The sequence below is a fragment of the Aulonocara sp. 'chitande type north' Nkhata Bay genome, linkage group LG15 (assembly GCF_057382095.1).
Source record: "Aulonocara sp. 'chitande type north' Nkhata Bay isolate Kocher_YH1m ecotype deep benthic linkage group LG15, A_spYH_male_GT1.1, whole genome shotgun sequence".
Taxonomy (NCBI): Eukaryota; Metazoa; Chordata; class Actinopteri; order Cichliformes; family Cichlidae; genus Aulonocara; species Aulonocara sp. 'chitande type north' Nkhata Bay.
Window position 1 is genome coordinate 30434473 of NC_141358.1, and position 22762 is coordinate 30457234.

General features: G+C 43.9%; 2 protein-coding genes across 2 annotated transcripts in view; one reads left to right on the forward strand and one right to left on the reverse strand.

Annotated features, from left to right (window-relative positions):
• The first annotated feature begins 1659 nt into the window (after nt 1–1659).
• Nucleotides 1660–15892, forward strand: LOC147313358 (uncharacterized). The gene is made up of 5 exons (XM_086262940.1): nt 1660–2653; nt 2822–3068; nt 3155–3311; nt 3356–3640; nt 15839–15892. Exons 1-5 carry the CDS (start codon nt 1660–1662, stop codon nt 15890–15892), a joined length of 1737 nt encoding a protein of 578 aa, XP_086119066.1.
• Nucleotides 15893–21708: 5816 nt separating this feature from the next.
• The window catches only part of LOC147313359 (uncharacterized), a 2658-nt gene continuing 1604 nt past the window's right edge, over nt 21709–22762 (reverse strand). Inside the window, exons 4-6 of the mRNA XM_086265085.1 lie at nt 22588–22708; nt 22228–22363; nt 21709–22121 (exon numbers count right to left, since the gene is read on the reverse strand). Coding sequence (XP_086121211.1) covers nt 21931–22121; nt 22228–22363; nt 22588–22708 — 448 coding nt within the window. The 3' untranslated portion in view covers nt 21709–21930. The remainder of the gene's footprint in view (nt 22122–22227; nt 22364–22587; nt 22709–22762) is intronic.

Below are 22762 nucleotides of genomic sequence, written 5' to 3' on the forward strand. Positions count from 1 at the left end.
GGGCAATCACTGCTCAGTTAAGCACTACTCACACACCAGAGCCACACACCAGAAGGCTGGTCACACGCAGCAGGCTGTTCCACACCTAAGCCAGTAGCACACTCTGACCAGCACAGAGGAAAACCACCTCTCCTTCCTCTTCCACACTGCTCTTCTCCAGCTTATATCACCCCTGAGGGTAATTGGTTGTAACGAGAGCAGATGAGCAGCAGGTGTGACCTAAAGGAGAGGGCAGGGGCAGAGAGAGACAAGGGGAGGGGCCAGAACGAAGGAGGAGGAGAGAGAGAAGACAACACCACGCCCACACACTCCCACAGCCTCCCAGGATGTAACAATCATGTTGTATTTCAGTTTCTTAATATAATATACACAATACAATTTTATTTATATAGCACATTTAAAACCAAAGGTAGACCAAAGTGCTTCACAATAATGCAATAAGTCATTGATATAAAACATTAACAAAGTACAAAAACAAGCACCAGTACAAATACTAACAGATGGGAAACACTAATTAAACCAGGAGTGTGGGCTAAATAAAACAGATATCGGGCCTCAGTTCAGAGATAGGGTCAATTCAAAATATAAAATATTACGTTTTCAACCATGTTTTGAAAGATTGAGTAGAGTCCGAGGCACGAATAGTAACAGGAAGACTATTCCAGAGGTTCGGTGCAGCTGAGACAAAAGCACGATCGCCCCTGTCTTCAGGCAGGACCTAGGTTGGACCAAGAGTAGTTGACCAGATGATCTTAAGGCTCGACTACGAGTATACAAGCTAAGAAGGTCGGCAAGATAGCTAGGGGAGATGAAGGATAGGTTGTTTAATAGTTGCACTAGTCTTAATAATATTTAAGACTAGTGCAATGGTGTTGTTGTTATAGAGCAGGCGTCAGCAACCCTAGGGTTGCTGTCGTGCCATCAGAAGGGTTAACTGATGGCACGACCATAGCTGGACTGGCCATCGGGCATACCAGGCATTTGCTCGGTGGCCCGGTGACTTTTCTTTTCTTTGTAACTGTCATGGTCCTGGGTCGTTGACCCAGCGTTTTGTGTTTATTCTGATTTGTATTAGTTTAGGGTTGAACCTGTAGTTTGGTGTATTGTCAGCCCTACCTGTGTCTGTCCTTGGTGTTCTGTTCATGTCCCCGTGTTGTGTTGTAAATCAGTCTGTGTTTCCTGTTTTACTTTGAGGGCTCGTGTTCTGGATTTCCTGTTCTGTTCTGAAGGTCTGTGTCTGTTGTCATGGTGTTCAGCTTGTCTCCTCCTGTCCTCATGTGTATTAGGTTCAGCTGTTCTTCCCTCCTGTATGTGATTACCTGATTACCTTGTGTGTGTATATTTAGTGGGTGTCGGTCTGTGTTGGTGGTCGGCTCGTCTGCGTTCATCCATGTATCACTGCGTTAAATGCATTCATCTGCCTGCATTACTCTGCGTCTCTCTGCCCCGCACTCCTTTGTATGGTCTCAGGTTTGCTCTTTAGTTTCTCCCAGTTTAGGTTTCCGTTTGTAATTGCTCATGCTGCGTTGCCTGTTTTTGCCACCTCCACCTTGTAAATAAACATCACTCGTATCATCAGTTTGCTGCATTTTGGGTCCTCCTTTTCCTCCACACCACACGGCTCACTCCGCCAGCCGTGACATTACGAGCTGACCAAACATGGACCCAGCAGCATCCGCTCCTTCCCAGGAGTTTCGGGAGGAAGTAATCGACACAGTCGCAAGGTTGGTCAACCGGTGGCTCGAGCAGGAGGGAGAAGAGTTCCACCGCGCTGTAGAAGCCAGGCTACAGCAGCTAATCTCTGCTCACTCCTGGCTGCTGGACTCTCTTCACCCGCTCGCACAGGACTTCATACTCAACGAACTGCACCTTCACCCACCAGCCGCTACCGCTTCCCAACCCAGCCCGGCGGTGAAGATTTTGCCCGGCCCGCCGGAGGTTTTGCCCGGCCCGCCGGAGGTTTTGCCCGGGAGGAAGCGACAATCACGCCGTCGGCGCGTCGCCCCACCGCCGGAGATTAGGACTTCGGAACTGCCGGCTGTGGTGAGTGAAAAAGACACTCCGTCTGTTTCGCCAGCTCGAATGACTGTTTATTCCGGGGCTGTGTTTGTTGAGCCAGCTGCCCAGCCGGTAGCTCGGTTAGCTGCCCTGCAGCCGCTACCTCAGTTAGCCACTCAATCGCCACCTCCATTACTGTCACAGCCAGACCTATTAGACACTTTGTTACAATCCATAGCTCAGTCAATAGCTCAGTTGGCTAGAGACTCATCAGCCTTATTATCAGCCCAGCCGTCATCTTCGCCTACTCCTCCGGTACTACAAGTTGAGTCCATCCAACCGGAAAAGCACTGTTTTTCACCTGTTCATGTCAAGCAGAGAGACACACCACATAACGCAGTAGTCAGTCCGCAACAGCTGGCCAGCCCAGAGACTGTGATGCACTCCAGGGCCTCCCCAGAGGCTGGGTCCCAGCCCCCGGCCGACTCTGGACCCCTGGAGGTTAAGAAGCCAGCTGAGGACTGCATCCGGCTGTCGCTGCCTGAGCTGAGTCAATGCTCTGTGCAGCTGCAGTCTGCTTTGTGTTTGCCAGAGGCCCGTGCGCCTGCTGGTTCTGATCTGTTCCTGCCAGAGGCCCGTGCGCCTACTGGCTCTGTTCTGTGCCTGCCAGAGGCCCGTGCGCCTACTGGTTCCATTCTGTTCCTGCCAGAGGCCCGTGTGCCTGCTGGTTCTAAACTGTGCCTGCCAGAGGCCCGTGTGCCTACTGGTTCTGAACTGTCCCCGCCAGAGGTCCCCGCGCCTGCTGGTTTTGTCCTGTGTGTTCCAGGGGCCCCTGTGCCCACTGGTCCTGAGCCTGTCTCGTCAGCTGGGGGGCCCGAGGAGCCCGTCCAGCCTCAAGACTCGTCAGCTGGAGGTTCAGGAGAACCGAGCCAGCTTCCTGCCTCGTCAGCTGGGGGGCCCGAGGAGCCCGCCCAGCTTCCTGTCTCGCCAGCTGGAGGGTCCGAGGAGCCCGCCCAGCTTTCTGCCTCATCAGCTGGGGGACCCGAGGAGCCCGACCAGCTTTCTGCCTCGTCAGCTGGGGGGCCCGAGGAGCCCGTCCAGCCCCAAGACTCATCATTGCCGCCAGCTGCAGCCTCTGTGTCTCCATCCTCGCCAGCTGTGGCCTCTGTGTCTTCATCCTCACCGTCGCCTGGTCCGGCTTCGGCATCCTCGTCAGCGTCGCCTGGTCCAGTCTCCTCATCGGCTTCAGCGTCGCCTGGTCCAGTCTCCTCATCAGCTTCAGCGTCGCCTGGTCCGGCTACCGCTTCAGTCTCGTCTGGTCCAGCCTCTGCTTCAGCTTCAGCTTCGCCTGGTCCAGCCTCTGCTTCGGTCTCGTCTGGTGCTACGAAGGCCATGCCGCCATCGGGTCCCAGACTGCCGCCTCGACATCAGCGGTTGTCTGTCAGGCCGCGGGTGGAGCGTCATCGTCGATACGGACGACCTCCTAGACGCCGCCGCTGCCTTCCGCACGGTCGGCCTCCAGACCCGTGTCATCACCGCCGTTGCTGTCCGCACGGTCGGCCGCCTGAACTTTGTCCCCGTTGCTGTCGGCACGGTCAGCCGCCTGACCGGTTTCCCCGTTGCCGCCGCTGCCGTGTGCACGGTCGGCCCCCTGAACTGCCTCCGCTCCGCCGCCGTTGCCTTCCGCTCGGTCGGCTTTCGGAGCTGTGTCGCCGACGTGGCCGGCCTCAGAACATGAACTGTCCTGGACTTCTGAGCTGTCAGCCTCCGGGCCGGCCTCCTGAACTGTGTTTTTGTTCTTGTGCTCCAGCACGTGTGTTTTTGTTTTGGACAATTCCCTCGGTCCGCTGGAGCTTGTTTTGTTCGGTGTTGGTCCCTCCGTCCTGGGCCCCCGCCGCCCGCCCTGGGTTGGTCGTTTGTTTTTGTTTTGGGCTGTCTGGAGCCAGCCCTTGGAGGGGGGTACTGTCATGGTCCTGGGTCGTTGACCCAGCGTTTTGTGTTTATTCTGATTTGTATTAGTTTAGGGTTGAACCTGTAGTTTGGTGTATTGTCAGCCCTACCTGTGTCTGTCCTTGGTGCTCTGTTCATGTCCCCGTGTTGTGTTGTAAATCAGTCTGTGTTTCCTGTTTTACTTTGAGGGCTCGTGTTCTGGATTTCCTGTTCTGTTCTGAAGGTCTGTGTCTGTTGTCATGGTGTTCAGCTTGTCTCCTCCTGTCCTCATGTGTATTAGGTTCAGCTGTTCTTCCCTCCTGTGTGTGATTACCTGATTACCTTGTGTGTGTATATTTAGTGGGTGTCGGTCTGTGTTGGTGGTCGGCTCGTCTGCGTTCATCCATGTATCACTGCGTTAAATGCATTCATCTGCCTGCATTACTCTGCGTCTCTCTGCCCCGCACTCCTTTGTATGGTCTCAGGTTTGCTCTTTAGTTTCTCCCAGTTTAGGTTTCCGTTTGTAATTGCTCATGCTGCGTTGCCTGTTTTTGCCACCTCCACCTTGTAAATAAACATCACTCGTATCATCAGTTTGCTGCATTTTGGGTCCTCCTTTTCCTCCACACCACACGGCTCACTCCGCCAGCCATGACAGTAACGGTATAAATAATGAAAGGTGGTGGATTGGCCGGTGTGTAAAAATAACTTGTTTGGTGGTGGCTATGGTGGAGCTTCCACAGATTCAGTAAAATTAACAAGTGGTGGAGGCCAGGATGAGGGAGAGGGGAGGCAGGAGGAGGAGAGACCCGAGTGTCAGGTGAACTGAACTTCAGGTAAGAAGTTATGACCTGCAGTCTATCTGGGTCAGATATAAACCAAGTTTAGGTGGAGTTTATTTTCGTTGTGCTGACTTTTTACAGTCAGTTACAATAACTCGTACTGCGTATGATGGAGTTTCTATACAGCTGGGTGGGTGCTATGATGTTACTGATAGTGAACTTTATTTTATTCATAAGATTAGTTAGTAGAGTTGCCAACCATCCCGTAAAAAACGGAATCGTCCCGTATTCAGAGAAATTATTACGCGTTTCGTGTTGAGCTGAGAAGGGACACAGTTTGTCTAGGATGGAAAAAGACACAAAGCTGGAGTTATTCTGTCGTTACGCTGCACAGCTGCCTCTTCTCCTCTCATTCTCTCCCCCTCTCTCTCCTGTTGCTACTTTAATCATGAAACTGATCAATGATCAGCTGATCGGCTTTTCTTTCTTGTTTGTTTATCGCCCACTTTGCGCCAGAAAGAGGAAACTGCCGGATGTCGCGCTAAACAATAGCAGCATGTGTATGCTTGATCAGTTGTTGTTAGAATTTATTTAATATTAATTTCTAGATGTTTGCTGGAGCCACAGCTGGAAAAGCTCCTGGTCATGATATCAGTTTGGATATGTGAAGAGAGGGAAACATGAAGATGAAACCAGGAGATGTCCATACTGAATCATCAGAGCTGAACAGGTGATGGAGAAACAGGTTTACCTTTTAGGTGACATGAATGAGTTGAAGGGAAGTTATGAACCGTTTCTGAGAGACAAATAACACCAGGATCCTTTTCTAAGTAGCTGACGGCTGGTAACTGCAGGGGCGGGTATAGCAAAGTTTTGCCAGGGGGGCCAAGTAGGGCATTAACAGGGAAAGGGGGGCACAAAGAAATACTTTCTTATTCTCATTTAAAATGTCTGGCTGTTATTAAATAATTATCTGAAGCTTACAACCAAAGTTTTTATCTGACATTAAATGTATAGAAATCATACATATACCAACAAGATTGTACATCACTGTCACAACAGCATTTGTTATCATTCAAAGGCTTTATGGCTTTAATACCTGGTGGGCCGGTCTTTAGTCAAAATGCCCGGGCTGTTTTTTTTTTTTGTCCCAGTCCAGCCCTGGGCATGACACGCAGTCTGAGAAGGTGCATTAAAAAATAAATGGCTGTGCCAGCGGTGCACATCACAAATCAGCTCGCATAGACACATTAGTTGTGCCGCTTCTTAATGGTAGCTAAACGTATCTTAGCTAACAACCCTGTGGTGGGGCGTGGTCTGCGGTGCCGTGCAGGGAGGGCGGACGCACCTGCACGGCATCCTTAATCATGCCCGCCTAGTTAAAAACACAGGGACTCAGGGGTTTGGGTGTGTTGTGGTGAGATGTAAATAAAGATGGCTCCGAATGATACTCCGTGGTCCCGCCGTGCCATATCCTCGCCACAAACCCCAACTACCAGATTCAACTTGGAATTGGGGACGTTGTTAGCTTTCCACATTCCGACACTTCAAAAGCTTCAGGAGCTTTCCGCTCAGCACAGCATCAGCACCGTGGAAATACACGGATACATCCGTAGACTCGAGACACAATGCATTTTTGGGACTTTCAGGTGTATGAACCAATGTTTTATTTTCTGATCAAACCAGAAATCTTTATTGAGCAGTTAACTGGCTGAGTTAATGCCAGTTAATGCAACATGGAAGCAGCTGGAATCCATAGCTGTGCGTGTTCATGGAGCTTGCATTTTCACCTGCTGGACATCACTACCTGACAAGTTTAACTGTCTTCAGAACATTGCAGAGGCCTTATTGACAGTATTTGGCTCTACATATCTGTGTGAACATTTTTTCTCTCGCATGAAGAGTGTCCTCAGGTAGCCGTCTGAATGCTGGACACTCGGAGACTTGCGTCTCTGAGTGGGAGACCAGAGATCACATTAACATGTGTGTCTCTATATTAACAAACATGCCATATTGGCCCAGTTTATTTTTCTTATCATTGTTGTGAGGAGACCATAATTAGTGTTTGCATTTTCTGTTGTACAGTTCATTTGCTGTTATGGAGTTCTTGTTATGGATTTGTTTCAAAATAGCTGATAAGTATTTGCTGATAGCTGCCAACATCTGCAAACAAATATAATTCTATAAAGTGGTTATATATATATATATATAGTGTAACTGTTCATATAGAGCGTTATTAAATTTATTGCTAATGCAATTATATAGCACACTGACTTCTGAGGAAATTTTAAATGGTATAGAATGTGGTTAGGTTGAATGGATTTGTGACAAAACATTGGCATTTTAAAAGGATCAGTGGTTATGTAAGATCGTGTAACGTTGATAAAGCATGCATTTTAACCCAAACCATCACTTTTCCTTTAATTCAGTACAGTCAACTCTGTTACTCCATTGCCACTATAAAAAAACTGTTTGTTTGTTGTTTATCTGTGTACCACTTGCTGCAGTACAGTCCAATGGGTAACATCAGAGGGTTAGGTACAACTAATCTATCTGGTTGTTTTGAATATAAAATAAACGATAAGCTCTTTAATATAATAAATATGTAAAGCAGAAAGTGGAAATTAATTATTTTACCTTCATTAGAATGACTGTGACCATGTTCATAAGGCACACAGGAAGTAAACGTCCCCTTCATATACAATACATCCTTTGATGTTGATAAAACTCCCTAGTGATCAGCAGGGGAGACCTTAGCTTTGTTTTGTACCCAGTAATCTCCTCCCACTGGTGTCATTACAGGAGGCAGCAGAGAAAATCCTCCACTCTATTTTCAGTCTCTGCTTATATGCTCTGCTGCTCTGTCTCTGATTGGTATTCCTGTCTATCAATTCTATCCATCTCTCACTCAGCTGCCCCTTCATTCTTCCTCACCGCTTTGCTGTTGCCACATCAGTAGCTTTAGTCTGTCTCTGACTTACTACTCCTTCTTCCACCCTGTCCATTCTTTCCTTTCCACCAGTGCAACACTCTTGTCTGTGCCTCTGAAAAATGCTGACAGACATGTTTCAGAAATGGCTTTTCCTTGTGAAAAATCCCACTGGTCAGCCAAATGCTTAGAATACCTAAAAGAGCAAATATCTCCTGCTGGTATAGCTTGATGACATATTTTTGATAAAAGTTCTAGCACAGAGGCAACTTCCCAGCAAAAGAGAGAGAAAAAAATCAAGGGAATACATGACACCACAGCATGTAGTGAAATTCCATGTAGCCTAAGTGAAGATAAAGATTGTTTATCCATCTAGCAAAAAGTCTTACACTATCTTTCTCAGGCCTTACTGAGGCACCACATTTGGTTACTTGTATTGAATTACACTATGATGACAGCTGTGCACTATACACACACACACACACTATATATATATATATATATATATATATATATATATATTAGTGCTGTCAATAGATTAAAAAAAATTAACTAACTAATCTCACAATTTTCTGTTATTAATTGCGATTAATCTCAATTACTTTATTAATAGCCTGGCTCCAATTACATTTTTTTATTCTTTATATTTTAAGTAATTATCGTTGTTCACCGAAGTCCAGTGGTCTCCGGTGAGAGCGACATTCCTTACTTGCACAAGCTTGCTGGACTGCTGAGCCCTCTGGTCCCCATACAAAGTGTGCAGTCTCGACACAATGGTTCCTCTCGAGGGCAGATTGTAACACTCATCTCCTGATGCAGCACGAATGACTTCTCTCAGTCCATCATCTTCTACTATGCTAACTGGTCGGCAGTTTTTAGCTATCCAAACAACCAAGGAATTGGTTACCTTTTCTCTCACATTTTTTGTTATTCGTCCACAAGCACCATACTCCTGAAGCGTAGACTGGCGAGGTCCCGTAGAGGTGGATTCAGTTGGGTGTTTTGCTCTCAGGTGATACGCCAGTGATGAACTGCTTCTGTGGTACTTGAATTCAGCGTTGCAAATTGTGCATCTTACTCTCGTTTTGTCCAACAAGCCATCAGGCAACTTCTTAAAGAGAAACTTTCCACCCAAAAGTCCGCCCTCGTCCATGCTTGCGTGTGTTAGCTAGTGTTAGCTAGATAGTAGCATGGTGTCACTTCTTCTTCTTCTTCTAATCATTTCTGTCAGGCCAAACGCCAGCATAGCACACTGTTGCCCCCTCCTCCAGAGGTGCTCATGAATTTAAAGGTCTTAGATTACAGGAAATTAATAAAAAAACAAAATCAGCGTTAAATTTTTTTAATGCATTAAACATTTCGCGTTGATCTTAACAATTAACGCGATAATTTTGACAGCACTAATATATATATATATATATATATATATATATATATATATATATATATATATAGGAATTGGCAAGAATACCAGAGGCGCAAAACACCAGCTACTGGTAGACAGAACAATCAGCCGAGACTGCAAGACCAGACTGACCAACCTGTGCACTGCCTGGATTGATTACAAGAAGGCCTATGACTCAATGCCCCACAGCTGGATACTGGAATGCCTAGAATTGTACAAGATCAATGGGACCCTAAGAGCCTTCATCAGGAACTCAATGGGGATGTGGCGTACAACACTAGAGGCCAACTCCAAGCCCATAGCACAAGTCACCATCAAGTGCGGGATCTACCAAGGAGATGCTCTGTCCCCACTGCTGTTCTGCATAGGCCTGAACCCCCTCAGTGAGATCATTAACAAGACTGGCTACGGATACCGACTACGGAACGGAGCAGTTGTCAGCCACCTCCTGTACATGGATGACATCAAGCTGTATGCCAAGAGTGAACGAGACATATACAGCAATGACATTGGAATGTCGTTCGGACTGGAGAAGTGTAGTCGGATGGTAACAAAGAGAGGGAAGGTAGTCAGAACTGAGGGGATTGAACTACCAGAAGGCAACATTGCAGACATAGAGGACAGTTACAAGTACTTGGGGATCCCACAGGCGAATGGGAACCATGAAGAGGCCGCTAGAAAAGCTGCAACCACCAAGTACCTGCAGAGGGTCAGGCAAGTCCTGAGGAGTCAGCTGAATGGTAAGAACAAGATCCGGGCCATCAACACGTACGCCCTGCCCGTGATCAGGTACCCTGCTGGGGTAATAGGCTGGCCAAAGGAGGAGATAGAAGCCACTGACATAAAGACAAGAAAGCTCCTTACCATGCATGGAGGGTTTCACCCCAAATCCAGCACCCTGAGGCTGTACGCTAAGCGGAAGGAAGGGGGCCGGGGACTGGTGAGTGTCAGCACCACAGTCCAGGATGAGACAAGGAACATCCAAGAATACATTGGGAAGATGGCCCCAACTGACCGAGTGCTCAGTGAATACCTCAGGCAGCAGAAACCCAAGAAAGAGGAGGGAGACGAGGAACCATCATGGAAGGACAGGCCCCTGCACGGTATGTACCACTGGCAGATAGAGGAGGTGGCTGATATCCAGAAATCCTACCAGTGGCTGGACAAAGCTGGACTGAAAGACAGCACAGAGGCACTAATCATGGCAGCACAAGAACAAGCTCTGAGCACAAGATCCATAGAGGCTGGGGTCTATCACACCAGGCAAGACCCCAGGTGCAGGCTGTGTAAAGATGCCCCAGAGACAATCCAGCACATAACAGCAGGGTGCAAGATGCTAGCAGGCAAGGCATACATGGAACGCCATAACCAAGTGGCCGGCATAGTGTACAGGAACATCTGTGCCGAGTATAACCTGGAAGTCCCGAGGTCAAAATGGGAGATGCCCCCAAGGGTGGTGGAGAATGACCGAGCTAAGATCCTGTGGGACTTCCAGATACAGACGGACAAAATGGTGGTGGCTAACCAACCGGACATAGTGGTGGTAGACAAACAGAAGAAGACGGCCGTAGTGATCGATGTAGCGGTTCCGAATGACAGCAATATCAGGAAGAAGGAACACGAGAAGCTGGAGAAATACCAAGGGCTCAGAGAAGAGCTCGAGAGGATGTGGAGGGTGAAGGTAACGGTGGTCCCCGTGGTAATCGGAGCACTAGGTGCGGTGACTCCCAAGCTAGGCGAGTGGCTCCAGCAGATCCCGGGAACAACATCGGAGATCTCTGTCCAGAAGAGCGCAGTCCTGGGAACAGCTAAGATACTGCGCAGGACCCTCAAGCTCCCAGGCCTCTGGTAGAGGACCCGAGCTTGAAGGATAAACCGCCCGCAGGGACGTGCTGGGTGTTATATATATATATATATATATATATATATATATATATATATATATATATATATATATATATATATATATAATATATAAATTTCACAGGAGAGAATCTGTGCTAAAAGTTTGAAGAAAACTATTCCAATTCTCTTTGAATTTAAGCATATATTCTTTGTGTTTATTCTGCATTTACTTCATTATATTGCATACATGTCTGTTACAAGCTTAAATATAAAGTTGAAAAAATGCATGTTCTTTATTAATAAATGCAGTATTTTCATACACATACAACCAGAACAGGACATACATTGGTTATGATCCATAGATAGACCACACCTAATGGGTTGCCTCCCAAATTTTTTTATGGAGGTGGCCATTTAGGAGCCACTAAAAATATTCGGGTGGCACAACAAAAACAGAAATTTCCAGTTTTATTATGCTGTTGTGCTGTTGTCAAATATAGGTTTACTTGAATAATATGGCAAAAAAAGAGAGAAAAAAAAAATCATATCCCTAGTTCCTTTTCATGCTATCAAAGTTGATGTCACTGAAAATAGGTAAATATGAAAACTAAACAAGGTTTTGAAATCTATAATAATCTGTTTTAATTGATTGATTGATTGAATGGAAGTCCCAGCTTTCACTTTAATGATTCTCAGCAGAGATGAGCAGAAACGGCTTAAAATTCACTCTCCCAGAAAAGAGTGGGGGGGGGGGGGGACACTGGGGAGGCGAGCAGATTTTGGAGGGTGGCCCTGCCTGCCCCCTTGGTTGCACCCTGCACACCTAACCACAACTTGTCACATAACAGCTGCTTTGATCGGTACCTCTTGTTGTCATACTTTAAATTGCAGGGTATCACTTTAGTGTTTCTCTTTGTTTGGTTGGTTTGTCGGTTGGTCGGTCAGGCATAACCACATTGTATCTGCATGTGCACATCTCTGCAATAACCTATGTTAAAAGTTCCAAATTAATATAATCAAAACTCATGTTTAGACAACTGGTGTAAAAGCAGTTTTAGATTCTGTAATGAGTGTGGTACACCAAGACCAAAGGCTTATGGTTATTTTATGTTTCTTCCACTTCTGAATAATCACAACAACAGCTTGTCAAGCTTCTTCCACTCCATTCCAGCCTTGTGCAGGTCTACAGTCTTGTCCCTGACATCCTTTGACAGCTCTATGGTCCTGTCTGTGGTGGTGGAGAAGCTGGAATGGAAGAAACTATGTGGGCAGGTGTGCTTTATACCAAAAGGAGCTGAGATCAGGAGGATCTGTAATTGATTGACTGATTGATTCCAGTCTGTGGCAACCAGAACTCCGAATGGGTTGGATCAAATATTCATTTGTCATGGTCCTGGGTCGTGCGACCCGGTGTTTTGTGTTTAGTCTATTTTGATGTTTATTGATTGTTTAGGTTCATTAAGGTAGTCCAGCCATTTGTATATATCACCCTTGCATTACGTCTCCCTTGCCCTTCGTGTGTTTATGTCTGTGCGTCTTGTACTGTCAAGTTCATGCTGTCAGTATTGTCACCTCCCCCTGTACTACGTCTCCCCGGTTCATGTCTCATGTTTCCTGTTTTACTTTGAAGGCCTGCATTCACTGTCTGTGTATTCAGCTCACTCCTCCTGTCCTGTCGTTAAGTTCATGTGTGTCAGCTGCGTTCCCATGTGTGGCCACTTCCCCTGATCATCCCTCATGTGTATTTAGTCTCTGTGTTTCTTACAGTCTGTGTCGCGTCGTCTGTGTTCCCACCCTCCGTGTTTCCATGCCCGGTCTGTTGTATTCTAAGTCATAGCCTTACCTTAGTTCATTCCCAGTTTAGGTTTCTGTTTAGTTATTGCTTTTGTGCTGCCCTTATTTCTTGTTTGTGTCTCTTGTGTTACCAGCCACAATAAAAGGCTCGCCTTCTGTTAAAGCTCACTCCCGTCTGCTCACTTGTGTACGCACCTGGGTCCATTACACGCATTCTCCACTCGGTCCATCACAGCGGACCGTGACATCATTTCACTCAGTTATATGCAAAATAGTTTATAACTTTCATGTAACGTTCCTATTTAGCATGTGGCTAAAAATAACCTTTAATCTTCACCATAGTGTGGTCACCTATGGAGCTAACTTCTCAACATCTGAACATCCACCAGATCACCAGCTATGTTTCATTAGGATTATATTAAACGTTTGCCACATGCTAAGTGCTAATAGATTCAGAAACTAGAAGGCCATCCAAATCGAGTCTCATACACGCTTATGGCAGTCTGTTATATAATTTCCATCCGAGTATGCCATAGGTAAAAATTCCATGTAATGGCATGAAAGTGAGCCTAACCCTGACATTGCTATCACTAATCCTCATCACTAGACTAGTGAGCTGGATGTTAGGAAGATATTTCTTTCAAAGTTGTGCTTTCTGCAATTACAAATGGGACACTTTGCCAGAGAAAACAGGATGAAATTTAATATCTCCCAGCAGCAGCAACCTCCTTATTTTCCTCAAGGCTCTCTCTTTGTGGATAACCTCTACATAGTGTTAATTACTTCAGTGTTGCTCCAAGAAACCTTGTCAAAGATAAGGTCTGGAAACTGCTGACACAGGCTGATATGACTAATGGCTAGCTTTGAGACCAAAATCCTCCCTTCCTCATTATCATTCGCTCTATTTTCTCTTCTAAAGTCCCAGTTTCATGAGAGCATCCCCTAAATTATATATAAGTTCATAACAGATGAGTAGGCAGTTGTGATGAGATGTGTGTGACCGTGGAAAAGTTGTGGTAGAAGTGATTTTGACTTGAGCTGTTGAGTTAGTGACTGACATTTGAGGCAACGCAAACACAGACCCTCAAATCAAAATCCTGTTTGTTTTTCTTGTTAACAGGATTCATCTGCTATCCTCGCAGCTGACACACATGAACTGTATCTAATCTCTCAAAGCTAATTCAATCCACGTCAAAGAATCTTCAGGATGCATGGATGCATCTGTGAGGATGCTGTGAAATAATCAGCTTTGGACAGCAGAAAAACGCATGAATCATCCAGTATTCTCATTAGAGAAGGCCCACTCACTGAGCAGCACTTCCTGTTTGTCTCTGTGGAACTTTTGGCCTTATATGGCCTTAAGATTTAAGGCCATATATACTCCAAAGAAAACTGAATCATGATCATACAGATTGAGAATTTGATTACAGTAGCATCTTACTACTCCTTCTGCAGGCTTTGTGCTCAGAAAAAGGAGACCAAGGCTTTGATTGAGCCACATGACTCAATACCCTACACAAGTATCTAAAACCTGTAATCGAGCATTTTACATTCAACATTCATAAAATACTATTTTTATTTTTTCGTTTGGGCCCCAAACCTTTATGGGATCCTGAATTACCTTTGAGCTAAAAAAAGAAAAAGAAAAAAAAGATCTGAGTTAAATAGATAAATGTTGTTTGTTTTGCTAACTTTAAGTTTTATAGTTACGGGAGTTTGGATGACCCACATGTCTGAGTTTGAAGTGCAAAACTGTGCTGCTGTCAGCAGATTCTCTGTCTACCTCTTCCTCTCTCATTAGCAGCTCTCCCCACTGCCTGCAGAAGCTCATTATTGGTGCTGAGAGTATTGATTATGGAATTGGTTCAGTGGTACAGCTTCAGTCCAATTCCCATGCCCCACTTTGTTTGGCTCTGTCTTCTACAACAGAGCCACAAGTCAGGAGAGCAGGAGCTCTGTGGCCACATTTATAGACAAAAGTTACTATGTGCACAAAAAAGCTTCGGAGTAGCCTCTCTCTTTTTCTTAATAATAAGTTTGTGAGAGTTTCTGTTTTTGTGTGTGTGTGTGTGTGTGTGTGTGTGTGTGTGTGTGTGTGTGTGTGTGTGTGTGTGTGTGTGTGTGTGTGTGTGTGTGTGTGTGTGTGTGAAAGAAAATCTCCCCCACACCAGTGCACCTCCCCTGTGAACTGTAGCTACAAAGTAGGGTGGATTCATGCATCCATGCTATTTATGCCAAGATCTGACACAAGCAAATTTAAGCCAATATGACATTACACATCACCTTCTCATGCATTGTAATATATATATAATTATACACACACACACACACACACACACACACACACACACACACACACACACACACACACACACACACACACACATATATATATACATACATATATGCTGATCACTCTCGCATCTTTCTGGTTCTTTTACCATGCCAAAATGTAATTACCATTTTTACAAACCACTTAAGATTTTGCAGGGGTTTTTTACTAGGGTATGAAAACAATGAAAGATGCCATTTTAGACCACAAATGTTCATGTGTGTACATTTAATAATACTATATGATGAATATATTGAACATGGCTGTACAATACGAAAACAATAAATTTGGACATTTTAATGTGGCGCGGCACAATGATCCGGTGCTCTGTCACCTCACAGGAAGAGAAATCTGGGTTTGAATCCACTGGCGGGCTGTGTGTAGTTTATCTCCTCTCTGGTCTCCCTTTCCTTGTGTGAGTTCCCTCCAAGTACTCCAGCTTCTTCCCACAGACTAAAGAGTTATGAATGTGTGTATGTGTATGGATATCTATCTCTTTGTGCTACTCCTGCAACACACTGGAGACCCTTCCAGAGTCTACTCTGCCCCAATGCTTCCTGCAACCCTGAATTAGATAAGCACATGAATGGATGATCAAAAGGGACATACAGTGTAACAGTGACAAGCAAAACCAAACCTTGCCTTAGCTGCAGATTCATTGACCTGATACGGAGACTGTAGCTCCGAGCGATGCGAATAACCTGAAAGTCAAGTAGTTTCAACCCAAGAAAAGCATTAAAAAGTGTGTGAAGTGAATGAAAAACTCTAAGGTGCCCTTGAAAAGTTATTGAAAATTTTATCAGTGTACTTTTGCCTTTCCAAAGAGCATAACATATGGCTTCAGCTACCTCAGGGTAGAAAATAACAGCATGGTGTAGGGCACTGCCGTTCAAGCAAGGGTGCCTCACGACAGGAAGCACCCTTACTCATTAAAGATCATTAATTCATGTTTTTTGTTGTTGCGGTCATTAAAACCAAGCCCCAAGGGAAATGAGTTTCAGAGCATTAATGCAGATGTTAAGCGAACACGAAAGAAAATACTTATGAACAAAACAGTGGGAAGGTCACAGACTGCAGAGCCTAAAAATATATATTTTTTAAATGTCTCAAACGAGCATGTCTCCATAACTCAGCACACTTTTAGTGAGGTAATTTTATATACTGATAAGCACGGTGCTGCAAGTGAATGGCAATTTGTTCAAATGGTGGGGTGCTTGGTGCCCCAGCTGTCTACTGCACAACTTGTGTTGGTTTAAGAGCAAAAATCAGACAAAACACTCTGTTTTTAAGTTTAATTACTGGGAGGCATTGTTTGGCTGCTTGTCTGACTATGATACTGAGGATGACTACTCACATCACCAGGTTCGTTAACTTTCAACTGTCGAATGAGGCTGAGGGGTTATTTGGGGGTGAAAAAATGATGACTTCATACATTTTTTTGTTCACTACCAACTTCGTGGCTTTAAATTTTATTATCTCCCGCTGCTGGTTATTCAAAGCCTGCATGCGTTAATGCAACTTCTGCAGAAGTGTCATTTCACATTTTAGAGAGAATAGGATGGAATGGACACAGTGAACGCATTTTGCTGTAATACTTGGCTAAATTAACAGTTATGAATGCTTAATGTGCAGTTGAAAGGGACAAAGCTTATAGCATTGTCACCGTGCACCATTGCAGGCATTTCCATCGCAACAGAGGTCTTAATTTATCCTTTCTGACCACACTGACCTAAGTATTATTGCACCCCTCCCGCCACCCCCCTGTGTGTGTCACCAGAGCCTGTGTTAGTGCCCACACCCCTTCAAACTATGTCCCCAAATTGAATCTTGGACATCTGCAGCTTCACTCTGATCGAGTTACTTTGTTTATTGCATCTTATGAGTTTTCCCCTTCAGCCTCTGCAGCCCGTCATCCAGCAGGTGTAATGCTGCCGCTGTCAAAAGTGTGACCTGTAGTTTGTGTGTGTGTGTGTGTGTGTGTGTGTGTGTGCTTGGTTCATGGGCATTATTGGGACCGGTCTGGTCTCCCGCCTTCTGGCTCACACACCTGGCGTTGATTGCACATCTTCTTCTGGTGACCTTGTGTGTGTGTGTGTGTGTGTGTGTGTGTGTGTGTGTGTGTGTGTGTGTGTGTGTGTGTGTGTGTGTGTGTGTGTGTGTGTGTGTTTACATCACCTTGAGACTGCTGTGTGCTGGTGCTAATAGTGTTGTGTGACTGTTGCCTAGTTTGCTTTACAAAAAAGAAACCCTGTGTGCAAGCTAATGACCATTAACACCAGCCTGCAATGTTAAGACATTCCTTTCCGTCTGCTGCCCTTCAAACAAGAATTTTCTTGTTGATGTGCATTAGCAGTTAAGCATGTGGCTGCCAGCTCGGTAGGTGCCACATAGAGACAGCATATAAGCATTTAACATAAGACTGGGTTGCCATGACAACAGGGGAAAGTAGTGGTGGTGTTGAGATGCTGTAAAGGCAATTTTTAAGTTGAGTGTCCTCAAAATCATCCGTCACTTTCTTGTCTGTTGTTACTACAAGCCGTAAGCAAAACGGTTTTTTGTGTTGAGCGTTGCTCACACGCTTTGAATGCATCTAAACAGCCTTTGATTATATTCACAGAAAACTGGGTTAAATTGGGATTTGTGATGTGGGGATGCTACGAGAATGAAAAAATAGACACAGATATAGATATCACTTAATAGCAAACATCCACATATATAATTAGAAATAACTGCAGTTGAACTAATTGGTGTAGAAAACAACGGGTGAGCCCTGTTACCTTATTGAGATAAAAAGTGGCACAGCACTATATATAAGAATATACCTTCTATTGCAATTAATAGGGAAATTAGCTATATACTGTTTGCTGTAGCAGGTTGTAAACATGCTTTTTAATCCTATGAAGTTAGGCATGTTAACATGGAACAAAGTGAGCATCGATTTGCTTTTGGAGCCAGCCTCAAGTGGCCATTTGAGGAACTCTGGTGTTTGTCGCCTCTAAGCTGAATTCACGCCCTGGTTCTGCTGGAGGTTTCATCCTATTAAAACGGAGTTTTACCATCCCACTGTGCTTTCTCATAGTGTTTTTTCTCTTTATTGTTGTACCTTCACAACAACACAAGACAGGTCAGAGGAACAAAAGTGATTTTAAAGACCTGAAAACTGTCTCTGAACATCACCATTTGTTGAATTTTAGTGAGGAGACATCTAGGACTGCACATTTCTTATGCTGATTAGGGCTGATCCTGCATGTTGTTATTTTGCACTATTACCCAGAAAGACGTGCAAAGCACAGTCACGTAACAGCCTGTGATTTCAGCAGCAATGTGTTTGCTGTATTGCTTAAACCAAAGGCATGCAGACTGTGAGCTGAATACAAACACAGACTATAGTGATTGACTGTAGTTGTGCCACAGCAGCAGGACTGTGCTAAACCACACTCTGCTGAAATCCCTGACCAGACAATCTCCACTGTGCTCCTCTCTTCATTCTGACAGCTGTAGCTCGGCACGGTGCATCTCACAGTTTGTAGCTAAGTCAGTTTCTCTGTCGCTAGATAGGCCCATATAACACTTGCTGGAGTCATAAATGAGTCATAAATTTATAAAATATGGGCAAACATCATTTGTAAGAAAGGCACGGCTTGTAAAAGAAAAACTTTCTTGCTTATTATTGAGAAGCAAAACAAAAAACTAAAGAAATGCTTTACGTTTCTTAAAGTAAAACTCTTTGGAAGATAGGACTCAAAAAGCGATATATATGGCATATTGTTGATGGTAAATAGCAATGTTGAGCCCTGGCTTTATCCGCAATTGCTTTCACTCCATCTAAAAACAAAATAACCTCTTTCACTTCAAATGTTATTCTCTGATTCTTACACCTGGAAAGCTATTTAGCACCTTTTGACCCCTCCATAAGCCTCATCTGCCTACTCCTCTCTTTTTGATAAAGACTCACATAAACTCCAAGAGGAAGGCTGATGTTTGAAGCTTGTCCTTGAGTAAAAAGTCCTATTCACCATGTCCTTGTCCCAAAGCTCCTCAGTTACTGCTATTGGCACCTAGATGTGGCGACACACCAGAGTCTAAGGTGTGTACAGACTGAATGCAGAGCGGTGCTAATTAAGCCAGAAGCCCCCATGTTTGATTTTTTTAAATATATCTCCACTTCCATGTTTCCATCCATAATCTGATCTACCACCATCTCCATCTGCTTTGTCTCTCTCCCTAACGTGGATGGAATCTGACGAGTGCATACATGTCTGAGAGCAGCAGGGATGAGGAAGGCTGCAGTACAGCAGTACATCCTCCTAACGAGCTCTCTCTAAAAAGGGTAAAGGCAACTTTGCTCCCTCTTATTGCCCTAAGGCTCTGGAATAGTTTGCAAATGTGTAAAACAGTTAACCTACTTAGTGATGACCTTAAGCTTTGTTAATTTTGATGGGGTTGTTTTTTAAGTGTTCAACCAAAGTTGTGACTAAGACAAAAAAAAATACGTGTCAAAAATCTTAAACTAGAGTATTTTTAAGACACATATTTTTAGTGTTTTTTGTCCTGTATTTTCCGAAAAATGCACTTACCTCTCAGACTGACAGCTTTTTTGTAGTTCCTGAAGTGTAAGTATATAAATATAATAAGAACAGAGCCCTCGGCTATGCGGACATTCTTCTGCGGAACCAGTTTCCAGTTTGGCCAAGGTGGTAAAAAGTATTTCTTTGGAAATAGAAATAATAAATTTTCTTTCAGCTAATGTTTTGCCAAGCTAATTGAACCTCATATCGATATCATAATAAAATAATATTAATACAAAGGAATGCAGACTTTATCTCAGCTTCTGCTCTAATTATAATGAATTTGCTCAGCTTGAACATCTGTTATGTAGAACACAAGCAGAGAAAAACAAAGGCAATTAAAAACATATATCTCTTTGCTGTTGCCTACACTGCAGATGGGTGACTTTGCCTCCAGACATTAACTGCTGACTAATTTTTCTTTTTAAGTGGGATTTGGCATGGGAGGTACAGTATTTTATATATGGGCTGTGATCAGTTGAGCTGTGCTGGCGCTTTTTGTGGATTTATACAACTGGCCCTCGCAAACATTATAGTATGATGCTATGGTAAATTATATTGTGACACAGCATTCCAGTCTGGCATTCAATTCTATCCTATGACATTTGTTTCAGTTCTCAAATAAACTGTCAAATATACAAATGTATACAATTATAGGATTTGTATTAAATATTTTTAAACCCCATATGGTAAGCAGATGTAAGATAAGATAAGCTGATGTAACATGAGCTATCACAGCTGATTTCCCACCCCTAAACAGCATAAACCTAGTGTAGGTGGAACTCAGTGATTAAATTGAATTTGATGTGTGCTATCCTTCATGTAACCTAACACTGTTCATGAGCAACACAGCTGCTCTGCACCAGTCTAGTACAGTGCACTACTGTAAACCTCACCACAGTACTGTAAACAGTAGCCTGTACTTATCTGCCAGGTATTTTCATGCAAGCTTTGATTAAAAAAAGTTAATATACTTTAATTTGCTTTGCAGGATGTTTCACCATATGAAAACTGGCATAACTTCAGAAAAACATTATGTATAGTGTCAATATATGTTCACAATGAATGAGGACATTACATGCAAACAAATGACTATCTTCATATTAAAGATCGAGCATAAAACTTGGCACACACACATTTATTGAAATAGAAAATATGATGCAACAGTACAAACGGACTGAGTTTCATGGTCTTAGAGTTTGCATAGTTTTGGGGTTCAGTGTCATCCAGTCCAAGGATATGGATATGGTGCTTTTTAGGCTGCACAAGCAACAAATCTTTGCAACCGGGTAATTGGGCAAAAGCCTAAACAAGAAGACTTGGGGTCTCTATGTGCTGTTTTAATGTGCTGATGCACATTAAAATGAAGACGAGATTACAAATCCAATAACTTCTCATTATCTACAGCTGTCTTCACTATTACATTAAGCTATACAGAATCCTAGCAGTGTCTATCCAAATGCCTTTTTTTCCTTTTTATTTACATAAACTGTAACAGATTAGAGAAACCATTCCCTGGAATGTGATTAATGTAATCTCTTTATACGTAATCCATCACTTTTCAAACCTGCAAAGTCTTTTTAAGACAAGCAATATGGAATTATAATGTTAATCTCACAACCAGTGATAAGGGTTAGTACTTATTCGTTGCATGTGGAAATAGCACTGATAATGCAAATCTTTCCATCCCACAAATAGCTTATACCTACAGATTTAGTGATTTTAAGGTTTTTACCTGCTATTAAAGAGACCATGATAAAGAAAAAAAAAAAAAGAAGTAAGGGTCAAAGTTGAGGGTGGCTGTGGCTCAGGAGGTAAACCAGGCAGGCTGGCAGTTATTTTGCCAGGCAGGGCAGGCGATCTTCTAATCCCTGGGTTTTCCAGTCTGCATGTCAAATAATTTTGGGGCAAAACACTAACCCCAAGTTGCTCTCCATCGGTTTGTGAATGTGTGTTAATGTTAGATAGAAAGCGCTTATGTAGAAAAAGCATAGTTAAAAGTGGTTGTGTGAATGAGGCAAGTTTCATAAAGGGCTTTGAGTGGAAAATTTACCATTTACCCAAATTGGAAAACATCCAACACCACTTTTGTGAGAAACCTAAATAAAGAGTAATATTATTATTATATTATGTTATTATAAAACAAAGCATCGCAGTCTTAGTTTAAAAGTGTGGCATTTTATTCTAGATTTTTAGCCATTTAAAGCAAACATGATACAATATTTTAGAGAAAGACAGTAATATATTGCAGTTTAAAAATATCATAGAGGGTTATTCTGCCACCCAGTCTACTCAAAAAAAAAAATCTCTATGAGTCCCAGCCCACGCTGTGATCCTCATCTATACTGTTAAGTGTGACAGAGCAGTTTATCAATTTGCAGGCTGCTGAGGCTCTTATTTCTGAGCTCTTGAGGAGTCACGCACTTTGGGCTGTGCCGTGGTGAAAGCGTGGCCTTGGTGTCACCCATCCACCGCACCAGTGGGCTAATGTTACAGTCACACTGCCAAGGGTTGTCATGGAGGTACAACTTCTTTAGAACTAACACAGATCAGAAAAAATGATTATCACGACAACAGCATCCTGCCGCCAATACTTGTTCCTGGGAAAATAGGACAGGGAAAGGGCATGCTGGCAGTTATCTTACCAGGCATATGGGTGAACATGTTTCCATCCACTGTCTTCAGGCGGTTTCCGCTGAGTGCCAGCTGTGAAAGCTTGGGCAGGTTGATGAACACATCAGAGGGCAGAAGCTCCAACTCGTTGTTCCTCAGGTAGAGTTCCTGGTTCAGTGTTTAGCATGTTCATAATTATTGCTCGAGGAAATAGAGCAGGTTTTTGCAATTTAAGTTAGAAGTGTTATCACACTAGCTATTATGTGCAAGAATTAGTCAGATCAGGGTCTGCTGGGTAAGACATCTAACTGCTATATACTATATGTTTAAAAAAATGAAACTGAGTCTTTGATTTTTCTTTTGTTTTTATGTATACCAGAAAAACATGCTACCTGCAAGTTGCTCAGGCCATCCAAAGCTGTTAACGTCAGGGTAGATAGTAGGTTGTTGTCTAGAACCAACATCTCCAGAGATTGCAGGGGCTTGAATGCCCCAGAAGGAATGGTCTTCAGACTGGATATGGGGGGACAGTTAGAATCTCTTCAGAAGTAAAAGTACACTGTGAAA